Source organism: Hyperoodon ampullatus, assembly GCF_949752795.1.
Source record: "Hyperoodon ampullatus genome assembly, chromosome: 2".
In the NCBI taxonomy this organism is placed as follows: Eukaryota; Metazoa; Chordata; class Mammalia; order Artiodactyla; family Ziphiidae; genus Hyperoodon; species Hyperoodon ampullatus.
The window spans coordinates 160,430,001-160,445,465 of NC_136915.1; the positions used below are offsets into that span (position 1 = coordinate 160,430,001).

Sequence of the window (15,465 nt, forward strand, 5' to 3'; positions counted from 1 at the left end):
AAATGATAGCAGCTCTTTTTCAAAGCCACCTCCCAGACAATGACATGCAGCCAGCGCCAGACTCCCCCTGACCGGAGCCCACCTCCCCCGCCAGCCTGGCTGGGGACAGGTGCGCTCTCCACTTGACAGATGAGGGCTCCGGAGCACAGAGGAGCACCTGGTGCTTCCTCGCTCAAGGTCGGACATCAAGTGAAGCAGAGCAGGCGTCCGCCAGCCCCAGTGCCTCCACATCCCCCGTCCCCTCCAGGCCGAGGCGGAGTGGCTTCCGCAGCCCCGTGGCTGCTCCTGTCCTCACTGCACAAACGTTGGGCTGTCCTCACTGGGGAGGGTCCGTAGAAAGAGGACCTGGGCAGGTAGAGGCTCAGCCCGGCCTGCATCTCAGACTGCAGCCCGCCAAATCCCGTGCCTTACCCACCCCATGTGTCACCTGGAGAAAGGGGCCTTGTCTTGACAGGGGGAAGGTACCAAGTAGTTTCCTAGGTGACAGATGACAGAGATGTGAATGGGGAAATGGCACAACCCTGAGGCCTCCTTGGGACAACCTTAGACAAGCTCTGGGCAGTCCATGATTTTTTTTTTTCCTTCTTTTTTCTTTTCTTTTCTTTTTTTTTTTTCTCATTATTTGCACCTAATCCTGCAATTGGGGCCAAGATAAAAAATAAGAACTGCCAGAACAAAGGCACCATCTGTGCCTATGAACCCTGGCAGGGCCCAGGCACAGTTCGGGAACCAGGAGGGCTTACGGCAGAGAATGAAAGTGAGTCTCCAGGCCTGCTGCCCTGTGAGGAGAGGCCTCCCTTTGCACAGCTTCCCGGGCAGGCAGGGCCTCCAGTGCACTGCCGAGAGCAGCTGTGCTCCCCGAGGCTCCGGCTCCGCCAGCAGAGATAATGAGGTTACCAGCCCGGGGAGAGACGCATCTGCAGCCGCAGGCCTCTGGCTGCCAGCCCGCACGCTCGGAGCCTTCCGGTGACAGCTGTGGTTCCCCGGCTGTCGGAGGGCATTTGTCACAAGACCTGGTGGGCAGGCAGGAGGGCTCCAGGCAGCTGGCCAGATGCTGCCAAGATCGGCCTTCCCCCCCCGCCCCAGGTTTTTAAACCATTTTCCAGCTTTGCTGCTTCCTTTCTGCTCCCTCTACTTGGAGCTGTTAATTTTTTTTTTTTTTTCCATCAGCTGCCCTGCTTTGGTTCCTGGCAGACAAAGCTGGTTTCTCCACTGATTAGAAAAGCAGGGTTTTTTAGGCGCCTGGAGGCATCCATGCAGTAACAAACTGAGCAGGGAGGGGAGCAGCCACTACCTTCACAGATGGCAGCCAGGGTCAGCGGGGCAGGCAACTCCTGGTCACGGTGCACCCTGGAGAGGGCAGGCCCTGACAGCCCTGTGGCAGGGAGGGGGTCTTTCTCCCAAGCGGCAGGGGGCAGACAGGTGCAGTGCTGTGAGCCTGTCCCAGTCTAACTGCCCACCCCCCATCACGGCACTGTCTTGGTCCACCCACGGGGCAACAACCCTGCCCGACAGACAGGTCCTGACGCCTGAGGAGAAGGGAGACTCTCCACTCTAATCTGACCACAGCCCTGGAGCCACCCCCTTCCCATCACGGACTATAACCCACCGTCCCAGCTGTCACAGTTCCTTTAGAGATTTCCTCGAAGGACTGGGGTGGTCCCTGTGTGGCTTGGCAAAGACAACTCCATCTGAGCACAGAGAGCTTTTGTCACGGCCACGAAAGCTCGCACAGGGAGGGCTCATGAGCTCAGCGGGTGAGGCACAGGGAGAAAGTGGCTGAGTGCTTCCCCCAGGCCTGTTTCTCCATCTGTAGACAGCGGGAGTTACACAGGGGACAGAACTCACATTGCTACCCTGTAAGCCAGGGCCTTTGGCCAGGTAGCCTGCCGTACCACAAGGTGGGGTGGGGGACCCTGATGTCCTCTGCAGGGGGTTCACAGATGTTTGGCCCTCAAGAAGCAGCAACACCTACAAGAGCTACTGGCTGGGGACAACGGGACTTCCACATGAGTATTCTGGCCCTTCCGTCTGCCCCTCCAACCACCAGCATCCTAAGCTGCTTCCCAGGACAAAGGGCAGCATGCAGCCCCCTCCCGCTCTGGTCTCTCCACCTAAGCCCGTTTCCTAGCAGAGAGACAGGCATAGCTCTGACTGCAGCTCCCCTCCCACCCCACCCACAGCCAGGTCAGGCTCTCCAGGCAGGACAACCACCACTGTCCCCCAGTCAGAGAGGTCAGGGGGACAGTGGCCTCCTTCTGCAGCCATCATAATCCTAGATTAAAATAATAAGCTCCAGCAAGTCCGGCTTTAACTCTTTCATCCCAGGAATATGAATGAGGGAAACAATTTGGAATGTAAAGAGATCTGACATTTCCCGGATTCCACGATGCAGCAAGTAGAGGGAAAATATAGTATACAGAACACGTATGAGCCTTTCTGCCCGGCATCTGTGCCATTTTTGTATATTAGAAAGCTTTTTGATGACCAAGGATAGAGCGCTCCTGCTGTCACACTGTGTGCGGTTCCCCGAGTGAGGGGAATAGGAAAGGTGGGCCCGGAACCGATTCTGGAACACGTGCTCCATGAAGGCAGGGGCCTGTCTGGGCTCATTACCACAGACACCTTCTTCCCAGGGCTGCGGGACACGGACAGGACAGAGCTTAGAGTGGTGGTTAGAAGCGTGGCTCTGGGGCAGCCTGCCCAGGTTCTAATTCTGGGCTGCCACGTACCAGCTGTGTCACCCTGGCAGGTCACTTAGGGGTTAAGGCTCAGCTTCCTCCTCTCCTAAATAGGGGTTCAGTTGTTAAGTGAGACTGATCCCCTTATAAGAGCTGAGCACAGAGCCAAGAACTTGGTGAGATTCCATCGATACTAGCATTTATTATTATTGCTTTTATTATTTGCACCATTATTTAGTTAAGTTACTCTCACCCCCTTACTGAGCAAAGGATGGAACCCCTGAACATGAACTAAAATCACCTGCCGAAGAGATCCCCTTTTCGTCTGCCAGGAAGGCGTGTTTAGAAGAGACAGGCTATCTTAAAGCTAGAGAGGGCTTGGTGGGTTTTGTTCTAGACCTTCAGAGCCCTTGACAGGACTCCACAGAAAAGGCAATTTCCATAGAATGGGGAATGGGAGGAGGCTGTTTGGTAGCGGAGGGACACTGCTGCCCAGATAATAAATAGGCGCTTCTCTTAACAGAGACGGAAACGCTGTTTAAGAATAGCATATACCTGGACAAAACTCTAATTCGAAAAGATACATGCACCCCTATGTTCACAGCAGCGCTATTCACAACAGCCAAGACATGGAAACAGGGCTTCCCAGGTGGCGCAGTGGTTGAGAATCTGCCTGCCAATGCAGGGGACATGGGTTCGAGCCCTGGTCTGGGAAAATCCCACATGCCGCGGAGCAGCTGGCCCCGTGAGCCACAATTACTGAGCCTGCGCGTCTGGAGCCTGTGCTCTGCAACAAGAGAGGACTCGATAGTGAGAGGCCCGCGCACTGTGATGAGGAGTGGCCCCCACTTGCCACAACTAGAGAAAGCCCTCGCACAGAAATGAAGACCCAACACAGCCATAAATAAATAAATAAATTTTTTAAAAAAAGACATGGAAACAAGCTAAGTGTCGGTCGACAGATGAATGGCTAAAGAAGATGTGGTACATATATACAATGGAATACTACTCAGCCATAAAAAAGAATGAAATAATGCCATTTGCAGCAACATGGATGCAACTAGAGATTATCATACCATGTGAAGTAAGTCAGAAAGAGAAAGACAAATACCATATGATATCACTTATATGTGGAATCTAAAATATGACACAAATGAACTTATCTACGCAACAGAAACAGACTTACAGACATAGAGAACAGACTTGTGGTTGCCAAGGGGGAAGGGGGGTGGGGGAGGAAAGGATTGGGAGTTTTGGATTAGCAGATGCAAACTATTGATATTATATACAGAATGGATAAACAACAAGATCCGACTGTATAGCACAGGGAACTATATTCAATATCCTGTGATAAACCATAATGGAAAAGAATATGAAAAAGAATATATATATGTATAACTGAATCACTTTGCTATAAAGCAGAAATTAACACAACATTGTAAATCAACTATACTTCAATAAAATAAATTTTTTAAAAAAAGAATGGCTGCTGTGGGATACGCCTCATTGAACACCTTTGAAAAGATTGGGTGGAGGTGTGCAGAGCTTCCCTAGGACGTCGACTCCTTACAGAGAGAGCAAAAAGGCTCTGTCTTTGCCTTCCTGAAGAAGGAGGACAAAAAAAATCCTTGTGGGCTGTCACTCTGCTAGCACTGCATGTGTGGGGGCAGGTGACCAAGACACCCCCATCTAGGGGGACAGTGGCCTGCTCCACTCTGGGGGCCATGGAGGAGGGCTTCCTCTTCTTGAATTTCAGCCCAACTCCTCAAAGATGAATGGTCTTGAGCAAATTAACTTTCTTGAGCCTCTTTATTCACAAAGGTTGGTACCATAATGAGATTTTCCTGTGTGGGGTGTATGTGAGTGTGACAATGACATGCATGACGACTGCAGGCAGCACTAGCTGTGAGGCAGGGCTTGAAGTGTTAGCATCCTTCCTTCTCCACCAGGACTTAGGACCCTAGATACTTCAGGAGCACGGTACGTAGTTGAAAACACTGGTGAGTGGTTAAATGAAACTTCTTTCTTTTTAGTTGTAGTCTTGGCAGGTTTGGGAGTGGCGAGGGGTTCCCTCTAGTTTTCCTTTGCGTCTGTATGTCTGAGTTGGTGGGCAGGATGGGGAGTGGCGGGGGGTACGCAGGACGGACAGGGGCTTGGCTAGTCTTCATTACACCCTTGCCCGGGGGAGTCCTCAGTTACATCTGCAGCCCTGAAGATCCTGGGGAGATGCAGGAGAGTTTCTTCTCCCAAGCTCACCCCCAGGGCTCCTCATGACCCCCTGAGACTAGGACCAGAAGATCCAGAACCCAACCAAGGAGCCAGAATGATCTCCAGACCCCCTCACCAGGCTACCCGTGTAGCAGGCCACAGCACACAGCAACGTCGCAGCACTGCCAGAAGACAGGGTCATCCTACCAGGGAGGGAGTGGACGTGGCAGGAGGGAGACAGCGAATGTCCCTCCATTTCCTACTGCCTTACCTAAAACCTAAATTCCAAGGCTCTCCATAAGTGGTCTCAGCCTGTGTCCTGATAGCATCTTCCACACAACCCACCTCACACCTCTCCCATGCACTTCTGCAAGCCTTACCCAGTTGGAAGGTCCTCTCCTGGCTCCATCCAGATCCTCTGAAGCCCACAGGGGTGTCCAGCCCTTGGTGAGCCCTCACTTACACCCATGCATGCACGCTTCTGCCAAACATTTTCTGAGTGCCTGTTCCGTGCTGATACTCAGCAGGTACCGGGTCCCAGAGATAAGAACAGCATGGTCTTTGGCCCTAAGAAGCTCCAGAAGGAGATCCACCAGCAACAGCTATGGCCAAAGTTGGTGTAAGCACAGTGGGCAGTGAGGGCAAAATGGGAATTCCTTCTGAAATTACACACAGTAGTAGGACCACAGGAGAGTCTTCCAAAATGCTAGGTAACAAATTAAGTTTTAAAAGCCCAAGATTTTCTCACAGCTGTGGGCCTGAGCACTTGAGCCACAGGCCAGGCCTCTGAAATACTTGAGGGTTCCCTGTCTGCCCCTTCTTTAAACTGGAGTCTGCAAACAGCTTTGGAGCAGGGAGTTTTGACCACTAGCTATCTCAACAGGGGCCTGAAAATTGGGACCCACCAAAGTCTGAGTTGCTGCCGGCTGGCACCCTGTCCCTTCTTTCCTTGTGACGAGGTGTGTACACAGAGACTGGGCTCCCCGTTATGAGCCTCAGTTTCTGTATCTGTTGATGGAGATGGGCACGATGCCACCACGGGGATGGGGGGAAATCAACAACCTAGGAAATCCTCTGAGCTTCCTTCATCATTACAGCACAATGAAACCACCCCAGAGACCCTCTCCATTTATCCCACAGCGGAGCAGTAGTTAAAGTCCCTGCAGACACACTTCAGGATCTGGGCCCCCCAAGATCACACACATGAAAAGGCCCTGATTTGAAGCCGAGTGGGCCTGGGTCACATAGCACTGCCTCTCCAGTGAGACTGTCAAGGAAGGCCCTGGGCCTCAGGATGCGTGCAGCAGCCCAAGGCTGAGTGCCTTTTTGTAAAAAGCTGACTCCCTTTCGGTGCGGGGCCTGGGGTGAGCATTGTACTGACTGCTGCTGCTCCTCTGGTTTCACGTACTTCTTGCACAAGCGGGGCAATCTGTAATCCTGATACGCCCTCTCAGAGCCTCAAGAAGGGGAGAGGCCAAGTGGATCCTGGCCATTTTACAGAGAGCAGGGACGGGACACCATGGGTTGCTAAGAACGGATGAGGGCAGAGCCAGCCCTGAGCAGAGGATCCTTCACTTCCCCCCCGCCCCCCATCTCCAATAAGTCCAGTGCCCAGACACAGCCATGAGCAAGGTCGCTGACAGCACTGACCCTGCTGGCCACCTCTGAAGTGCTTACGTCTCACCTCATCCTCTCCCCACCCCCAGTCAATCCCATTTCCTGAATCATGTCAACAGTGACTTAGGAGAGAAACAAGCTTATCCCATGGAGGCTGCCATTCACCATTCTTTGTCTATATTTGAGAATACCAGGCTGGGGGAGGCCGAGGATCCCCGGATCCCTAACCGAAGGCATGGCCTGTGGGGACAGATTGTGGCAGTGCTGCTTCATGGTTAGAGCACAGCCTTTGGCACCGAGCAGCTTTGACTGTGAACCCTGACTCCAAAACTTAACAGCTGGGGCTTCCCTGGTGGCGCAGTGGTTGAGAGTCCGCCTGCCGATGCAGGGGACATGGGTTTGTGCCCCGGTCCGGGAAGATCCCACATGCCACAGAGCGGCTGGGCCCGTGAGCCGTGGCTGCTGAGCCTGCGCGTCTGGAGCCTGTGCTCCACAACGGAAGAGGCCACAACAGTGAGAGGCCTGCGTACCGCAAAAAAAAAAAAAAAACTTAACAGCTATATGACTGGGCAAGTCACTTAGCCTCCCCCCAGAGGGGTCTCTGTCAGTGAAACAGGAACAATCAATAGGGTTCGTTATCAGGATAAAGTGAGGGTGTGGTGCAGCACAAGGTCTGGGAATTGAGTTTCAGTGTGGTCTTCTGGAGGGAGGGACCACCAGGTTGTTCCGGTCCTTTGGGACGGAGTCTCCTCTTGCCCCTCAGTAGAGGGGACAACCATTCGGTCCTGGGGCATTTCTGGTGTTCCCTCGGCATCTCAGGGGTCTCGCCTCCACGGTCAACTCTCCCTGTGACCACTGCAATGAGCTGGGCCAGACAGTGACTACTGTCTTGGTCTCTGCTGTCACCATCATTTCAGGGCTTCTTGTCTTATCACCATGCAGAGCAGTAACAATTGAGGACATAATACGTGTGGGGTTAACTTGGTCACAGGGGTTATTTGGTTGCAACACTGAACTACACTGATGCTAAGTTTGACTGGGTGTGAAACCGGACCTTTTATGCCTCAAACACTGAGAAGATCTGAGGGGCTCACTGCCCGAGCACGTCCTGACTGATGTCCTGGCCCCTTCAGGATGGCCATCATGATGGTGACCACAGTCTCAGAGTCTACACTACCCAGTGTCCTCAGCCCCTCAGTACACAAAGCCCCAGGACCCTGGTCCCATGTGGCTAGGGGTAAAGAGCTGAGGGAAGTGTGCCTTATTTCAAAGGTCTCTTGGGGAGTTCAGCTATACAGAAGGAGCATCAGTAAATCCATCCTGCTTAGGGGAGAGATGGAGCCTGCAGTGTCTTAGGGACCACTTTAGTATCTGACCAGGAGACTCAGGAATAGAGCCAAATGAGGAGCCCTGTCCCAGGAGGGTTCTACACATGGCTGACCTTTCTCCCATCCTTGAACTAGGGGAGATGGGAGAAAGCTCAGCCATGTGTAGAGCCCTCCTGGGACAGGGCTCCTCATTTGGCTCTAGAGGTATGCTCTCTGGCCCTTCAGCCTGGGTATCTACTCAGCAGGGGCCTGAGTATAGATCACCAATAAAGGTCCGTGGGGCACTGTGAATGAATGACCTTCCAAACAAGCCAGAAGACAGTTTTTCCCATGCCAACTCTATGCCCGGATATACGCTGGGCACCAACCTCATTCCACACACACATTCTCTCCCTTCATACATAGACATTGAGATCATCATACAATACACATAAGCACACACCTACACATCCTACGCCGACACCCACATACCTTATCCAAACCCTAACCTGCTGCAGATGGTCTGGAAGGTGAAACAATAGTCCAGAAATCCCTACCCTGAGGATTCTACACAAATGCCATCTCCTCACAGGACTGGGGGAAAGTCCCTCCCAGTCCCATGGTTGAGGTTCTTTTCCTTTAAGATGCGTGTTTTTATTATTTGTTATCCAACACGAGAGTCAGGAGCTCTGGCTTCTCCTTTCAGTAGTGACCTCTGGACAAATCCCCCGTGGCCATCTTGCAGCTGAGACTTCCTCCCCGCACCCCACCCCCCCGCCCCTGCCCAGGTAAGAAACGGTGGGAGTGGCGGGGGAGGAGCAGCTGCAGAAGAAGAGGCCCCACCTCCTCTGGGCACAAGGTCTGTGGGCCCAGGCTGCATCCTTTACGGCCCCCCAGGGAAGGACGAGGGGACAGGGCGGGGGTCAGGGTATCGCTGAGGACCACAGTCACACCCCTCCATATCGCGGCCGGGCTAGGAGGGGATATGAGGAGAGGCTGACCGCAGTGGCCGTGGAGGCGGGAAGAGACCCCTGGCAGGAGGGGGGCAGGCACGACTCCAAATTGTAAACAACGAGGGAGGAAGGAGACAGAGAGCCCCCTCTCCGCCAGGCCCTCAGCCGACTCCACTGAGAAGGCCAGTGGCCAGGCAGAGGCTGAACCCCCGGAACCTGGGCAGCCCTCGCATTGTGAAAGCAGGACTGGGGGGCCCTGTCCACGTGTTCTGAAAGGGAGGGAGGTCAATAAGTGGAATTTATCAGGCAGGGAGGGGCCTGATCATGGAGAAGTGACACTGCTGACCTCTGCCCTCAGCAGAAACCACGAGACCCTCAGGAGGGTGACGTCACTGCATGGCTGAGGAAATGGGGCCGCTCCCAGCTCCGGGACCTCTCTCAGCTTCACGTGCCAGGTGCGCAGCAAAGACTGAGGAGGAGGCCGAGGCCTGGGCACCACCAGCTCAGGCCTACAGATGGCTCCTCACCCTGCCCGGAGGGTAGTCGTCTCACCTGCCTGGTCGGGACACTGCCCCAGCCCCATCCCAGGCCCAGCTTCCCAGAGCCATTCGTGGAGGGGCTAGAGCAAAGTCAGGGAGGCTGGGGGCAGTGAAGGCCTTTACACAACCCAACGCACCCCCTGATTGGGAAAGGAACTGGTGGAGTAATAGCCTTGCATTCGGATCTTTTCCCTAAGGATTTTCGCATCCATTATCTTGTGTTCAGCCTCACAACAGTCCTGAGAAGTATCAATACACCACACAAGTATTACTTGGCCCACTTTAAAGATAAAGAGACGGAGGCTGGGGCAGGGAAATGAGTCCCAAGTCACAGAGCAGGTCGTTTGCAAAGTTCTCTTCACTGTGCTCCGTGCCCCATGGTTTTGCACAAGTAGCAGGGGCACAGCCTAGGCCACGGGGGTGACTGGTGCCTTCTAAGAGGTCTCCGGGAGGAGCCACAGCCACCTGTGCTGCAGGGTTTGCCTGCCCTCTCGCTCTCTCGAGGTCTCCTGCTCTCCCAATGCTGTGTAAATGAAGGTACAGGGACAACTGCCGGGAGGGAGGGAGAGATAGAAGATATGTGCTCTGAGCTCTTACCTGCTCTGGTCAGCATCCTGCAGGGAGATGCCGGAGTCCCAGTCCACGTCCCCTGCTAGTCGCTCTAGGACCCAGAACAGAAGCAGAGATCAGGGCAGAGCCAGAAACTGGGCTCTCAGCTGCCACTTGAGAAGCATGGAGGAGAAAGTTTTCTCCAGAAGCCATTTACTCCCCAGATGACTCCGACCCCGGAGGCAGAGGCATAGCCTGTCGTGGTGACTGCTGGTGGGCACTGTCATGCATGAGCTGAGAGGTGCACCGGGGTCCCCTCCGGCGCTGGGTGAGGGAAGAAGGAAGGGAAAAAGCTGCCTCTGAGGGCTGAACGCTGCGCTCAGACTGACAGGAGGCTAACCCTGTTTGTGGAGAAGGGCTCCTACCAAGAGGACAGTGAGGTCCACTGTGGGCTGAGGATGTGTCATCTGAGGGACGTGCAAAAAGCTACTCTAGAAAGAGCTACAAGCCACAGGGAAGAAACCGTGGTAGCCTCCACCCCGAGGATAGAGGATGGCCTCCCATCGGTCTGGGGGATCTGGGGGGACTTTAGCAGATGGGGCTGAGGTGGTAAAGAATCTCTGTCAAAGCCAAGACTAAGCAGACATCCTGATGAGTTTGGTGACAGCCAGCCGTGCTCTCCCCCTTTCCCGCCCCACCCTTCCGCGGTAACCGCCCTCCCCCTTGCCTTCTCCTGGACTCCCTCCTGTGTCTCCACCACCACACCCACAGAGTGGGCCTTACCTGGCACAGCTCTGTCCCGGGGTGAAGTCCAGGCTGGGCTTTCCGCCTTGGAGGGGCTCTGCCCCCCGACACTTAGCATCTCCTGCAGCAGAAGGCGGTTCCTCTCCACGCGGTCAGACAGGGACAAGGTGCTGCCCCCGGTGCCCAGGGTCCCCAGGTCTCCAGCTCTCCAGAGCTCCCCCAGCAGGGCTGGCCTGGGGACGAAGTCCTCCTCGGACGTCAGAGACAAGCTGTCCAGGTCTTGCTGTGTGACGAGACCACCCTGCAGGGGGTATGACCTTCCTTTCCTCAGGCTGGGCCTGTGGGTGGTTTTGTTACAAGGACCAGAGCCCTCAGGCTGGCTTGGAGTGACTCTGTGCATGGGGCTCTCTTGCAAAGAGCTGGGCCCTGGCAGCACAGCCCTGTCGTGGTCAGGCAGTGTCCGTACTGCTTCTGGAGGCCACGGGCTCCTCCTGTTCCAGCTCTGGAGCCCAGAGGCAGGCGACCTGGGAGGCCCGGGGGCCCCGTTCCTGGTGGACTCCTCCTCAGTGACACTGCTGTCCAGCAGCCCATCGTTTGGTTTCTGAGCATGATGGACCACCACGGCATCAGGTAGGGAAGACCCTTCTGATGGAGTCCTGGATCCACCCACCTTGACTCGTCTGCATTTGGGTTTCTTGAGGGATGGCCGCTCGTGAGAAGTGAGGCAGGGGCTTGACCCCTGTTTGCCTGCTGTCATCTTCTCCTTCAAGGCCCTCACCTTGGACTCCAGCACAGAGGGGCCTTGGAGCTGTATCCCCTGTGCCCCAGGAGCCTGGGGGGCCATCAGGCTGGGTGTTCTGTCTTCTCGAGGACAGGACCAGTGTCTTGGGAGGTGTCCATTCTCTGGCTGTGGCTCAGGGCCACTCCTCTCCACAGCTGAGGTCACCTCCATGGAGCTGGCTGTTCTGCTCCCTATTTTGGGTCCTCTGGAGGAGAAAACAGACAGAGCTTCTTAGACCCAGCACCTGGCTAGCTCCAACAACCTCCTGGGTCCCCAAAGTGCCTTGGGATAGAGCCCTGTCCAGAGAAAAATAACTTGGGGTCAGAGCAGGGGATGCCCCCTAGACAATGTGAAAGCACCTCGAAGAGTACAAATCATTGGATGGTACACATAAGTTATTACTGAGTTTTTTCTTCCAAGTCTAAGTAGTGTTCTCGTTTTTCTACCCCCATTTTACACGTGGGGCACAGTGGAGAGTCAAACAACAACCAATCTTCTGCCCAGTGTGGACCAGAGTGAAAATGGGGGCCAGATTTCCCAGTCCCTGGCCTCTTGCTTTCCTGATAGGTGTCAGGCCTCAGAGGAGGATGGCAACATCTGCTAAGGGCCAACAAGCTCTTCCCTTTCCAAGGGGAGCCAATGAAGAGGATGGACTTCAGGAAGATACCACCCAGGATCTGACCCTCTGGCAGAAGGGGCCCCCTGTGCTCAAACCACAGGAGCACAGCATGGGGCTGTGCCCACAGGGTGGCCAGGATCAGGCACCAATGCCTATCAGCATCTGCTCTGTGCCAGGCAGGCCTGCAAGCACTTTCAAACATGCTCTCGCAAATAATCCTCATGCAGTGCTGCCAGAACAGGATTATTATCCTCATTTTTACAGAGAAACTGAGGCACAGAGAGATTAGGTGACACGGGAGCTAAGGGAGGCCCAGTTGGGAATGCAAAGCTTCTCCTCCCAAGGCCAGGGCTCTTCCCAAGCACTCAGTGACCGTGTACCCCCATTCCCCTACTCCTATGAGAATACTGGTCTAGACAGGTTAAGTGACTTGCCCAAATTACACAGCCCCTTGGTGGCACGGCTGATGTCAATGTCTTCAGAGGGAACAAAAGTGAGCACGAGATTTCACTCACCAAGTTGTTCTGTGCACACATACCTGCCACAATGTCTTAATATTTATCCTGCTCTCTGAGAATATGCTCCGTCTCCGTCATACATCTAGTTATGTCCCACTTGAAGTAAACTGCGTGTATTTACATAAATACATGCATCCATATTGACACAAATTACAAACAAGAAGTTATTCACCTTATATATTGGCCAACGATTCACCACAGAATTCTCTTAAATGCCAAGTCCTTCTAGAGTCACTTACTACAATTCAATTTTTACGTTTCAGGAATACACATATTTCACCAAGCAAAATACACGCACAGTGTGTATGTTACCTCAGTTTTAAACCTGTGAAGTTTAAGGCCTATCTTTGGGAGGAAGAGATCATTTACTACACTAGTTAATCTAGAAGTTACCAGCTTTGTCTTGGCAGCCCGGCCACCCGTTCCTCTCTTCTAAGGTTCAATCCAGAAAGCAGGGGATGTGAAGGTAATGGGAGCAATTTCAGTCACATTACAAGAACTTTCTTTCGGGTAAACTCGAACAGCATTCCAGAGATCATCCATCTCCGGAGACCTGGAAGGATGCGACCTTCCCCTGGGGAACAGTGGGTGTCGACTTGTGCGGCTCGGCACCGCCGAAGTCTACGGCCCAAGTGCTGTACTTCTCTAAGCCGGAGACGCTGAAATGAAGACGGACGTGACGGACGGGCCTCCCTTGCGACCCTCCATTCCCTCTCCCCACTGGCGGTCCCGCCACCCCCGGCCCGCCCGTCGCCTCGCCTCCTCCGTACTCACTGAAGGCTGCCGCCGGCAGGTCGGGCCGCCGCCTCCATCCCTTCCATCCCCGGCGAGGCCGGGGCCTCCTCTCCCCCCTTCTCCCTCCCGGGCCCGCTTCGGGGACCGGGGCGCGCGGGCTCGGCCGGGGCTCCGAGAGTGCGGCCCGCAGGCCTCGGCCCTCGGGGCGCTCCCGGCTCGGTTCCCGGCTCGGCTCCCGGCTCTGCGGGCCGCCCCGGGGCTCCGAGTGGGGTCGGGCCGGAGCAGCCGACCCGCGGGCCGCGGCCTCCCTCCGGGTCCGGGGAGGGGACGCGGGGTCGGGCGGGGAGGAAGCGGCATGGGCTGCTAGCTCATGGTTCGGCCACGAAGGGGAGAGAGGCCAAGCCCGGCGCCTTCCCAGCCGGGACGGGAAGAGGGAGCGGCAGAGCAGAAAGGAGGGGCGGCGGAAGGGGCTAGAGGAGCGGCCCTGGCCCCCACCCCGCCCCGCCGCCCTCCGCGCTCGCCGCGGCCCCGGTCCCGGACGCCCGCGCCCTCCGGAGCTGCCCCTCCCGGCGGCGGCGAGCGATGCCCTCCAGACGGCTAAGCGGCGAGCACGCCCGCGAGTTTGGGGACTCGGACGGGGCGGGGGCTGCCTTCCGGGCCGCCGGACCTAACCTCTCGCGGCCCGGGTCGCCCAGTCCGCCCGGCGAGCGCCCGCAGCCGAGGCTTCTGGGAGAGCGCGGCCGTGGGACGCGGCTCCACGCGAGCCAAAGCTGCGGAAACACCACTTTCTCCCAGAGCTTCGCGGGAAGGAGTGTAACCCTACACCCGGGGCGTGGGGAGGAGGCTCAGCTGTGGGCTGTCTGGGTGGAAGCTGAGGAATGCCCTTTGTTTAGACAAGTTTTCCGGAGGAGTCGCCCTCTCCGAGGGGCCGTCTCCTTGGAGGTCAAGGTCATTTGTTTCCGCTTTCCAGCGGCGCGAGGGGACCCGTAGTGGACGCGAGTTCCCTCATCCTGTCCTGCTAAGGGGAGAGCCAGGTGCCTGCATTGGCAGTCGCCTTGAATGGGGACCGATTCTCAGGGGTTCTGGGCACTCCTGAAGACACCTTGTCACTTTTTCCAGACCGGGGATGAAGTAGCTGCAAAGGACTTTACCAGCAGCTGTGGCCCCAACTAATGGGGCTTGCTTTCTCTTTCCGCCCAGAGGGAGAGGACAGGTCCCCAAATATTTCCAAACCTATTTTTCCACAACAAACGGGAAACAGTAAGAGAATTAGGACCCAGGAGGTTCCGGAAATCTCTACAAAGGAAAAGTGCTGATCGTTTCCTTCTGCCAACAAGCTTCACTCTCAAGCGCGGTTGCTCTCTATTTGCACTGAGGCACTACAGTCACCATCTAGATGACAGACCTAGCAACAGTAAGGACCACGCAGTGCGCTAACTGCTGCGCAGAGCCAGGAAGGGTGGCAGGGAAGGATGGTAAGGAGGCCTGCCCTTAAGTGAGTAGGAGTTACCCTGCAGAAGAGGGGGAAGGGGGCATCTGGGCAGGGCAAAAGCATCCAGGTCTGAGAGCAGCTGTTTGGGGAGCTGTGGGTGGACTAACTTTGGGCTAATTTAGGAACCTGGGAGATTATCTAGGGCAAACCCCCTGTGTTACAGAACAGGCCCAAGGTCACACAGCTCTGGGACAGGTGGTTTCCAGAGTCATGGGTAGTGCTCTTGCACTTAACCCCTCCCCACCTCCATATTCCCAGAGGAAACGGTTCCTCCAACAGGGCATTTACCATTCTGTGCTTGTTAGTACTGATCACTTCATACTACAGTAACTGGTACCATTTATGGAGGGCGCCCTGTGCACCTGGCATTGGGTTAAGCACCTTACACTCCTTGTCTCACACTGCAGCCTTAAGAGATGGGTACTGTTTACTGTCTCCTTTCTACAAATGAGGAAACTGAGTTAGGTGATCTGCCCAAGGTCACAGAGCTAATAAGTCCAAGACCCTCACATTAACCACACAGTACAGTGCTGTTGCCAGCATTCTGCGTGTTCAACATGGAAAGATGCCACTTAAAGAAGTAAAAATAATTGTGAAGTGCTGTGATAGTCAAATTATGTTGCCATGATGGTCTGGCCCTTACATTTCTGGATCCTTTCTGCCTTCCTGTTCTGCCAGCCCAGGTAAAATCCTGTAAACCTCAAAAGACTCCTTCTTCCCCT

At 55.1% G+C, this 15,465-nt stretch overlaps 1 protein-coding gene across 1 annotated transcript in view; it reads right to left on the reverse strand.

The window, feature by feature from the left end:
• Positions 1-13,337, reverse strand: part of KIAA1614 — a gene marked incomplete at both ends in the record, with an annotated part of 35,678 nt that extends 22,341 nt beyond the window's left edge. Inside the window, 3 exons of the mRNA XM_079727443.1 lie at positions 9,903-9,966; positions 10,638-11,584; positions 13,291-13,337. Coding sequence (XP_079583569.1) covers positions 9,903-9,966; positions 10,638-11,584; positions 13,291-13,337 — 1,058 coding nt within the window. The remainder of the gene's footprint in view (positions 1-9,902; positions 9,967-10,637; positions 11,585-13,290) is intronic.
• Positions 13,338-15,465: the final 2,128 nt, after the last annotated feature.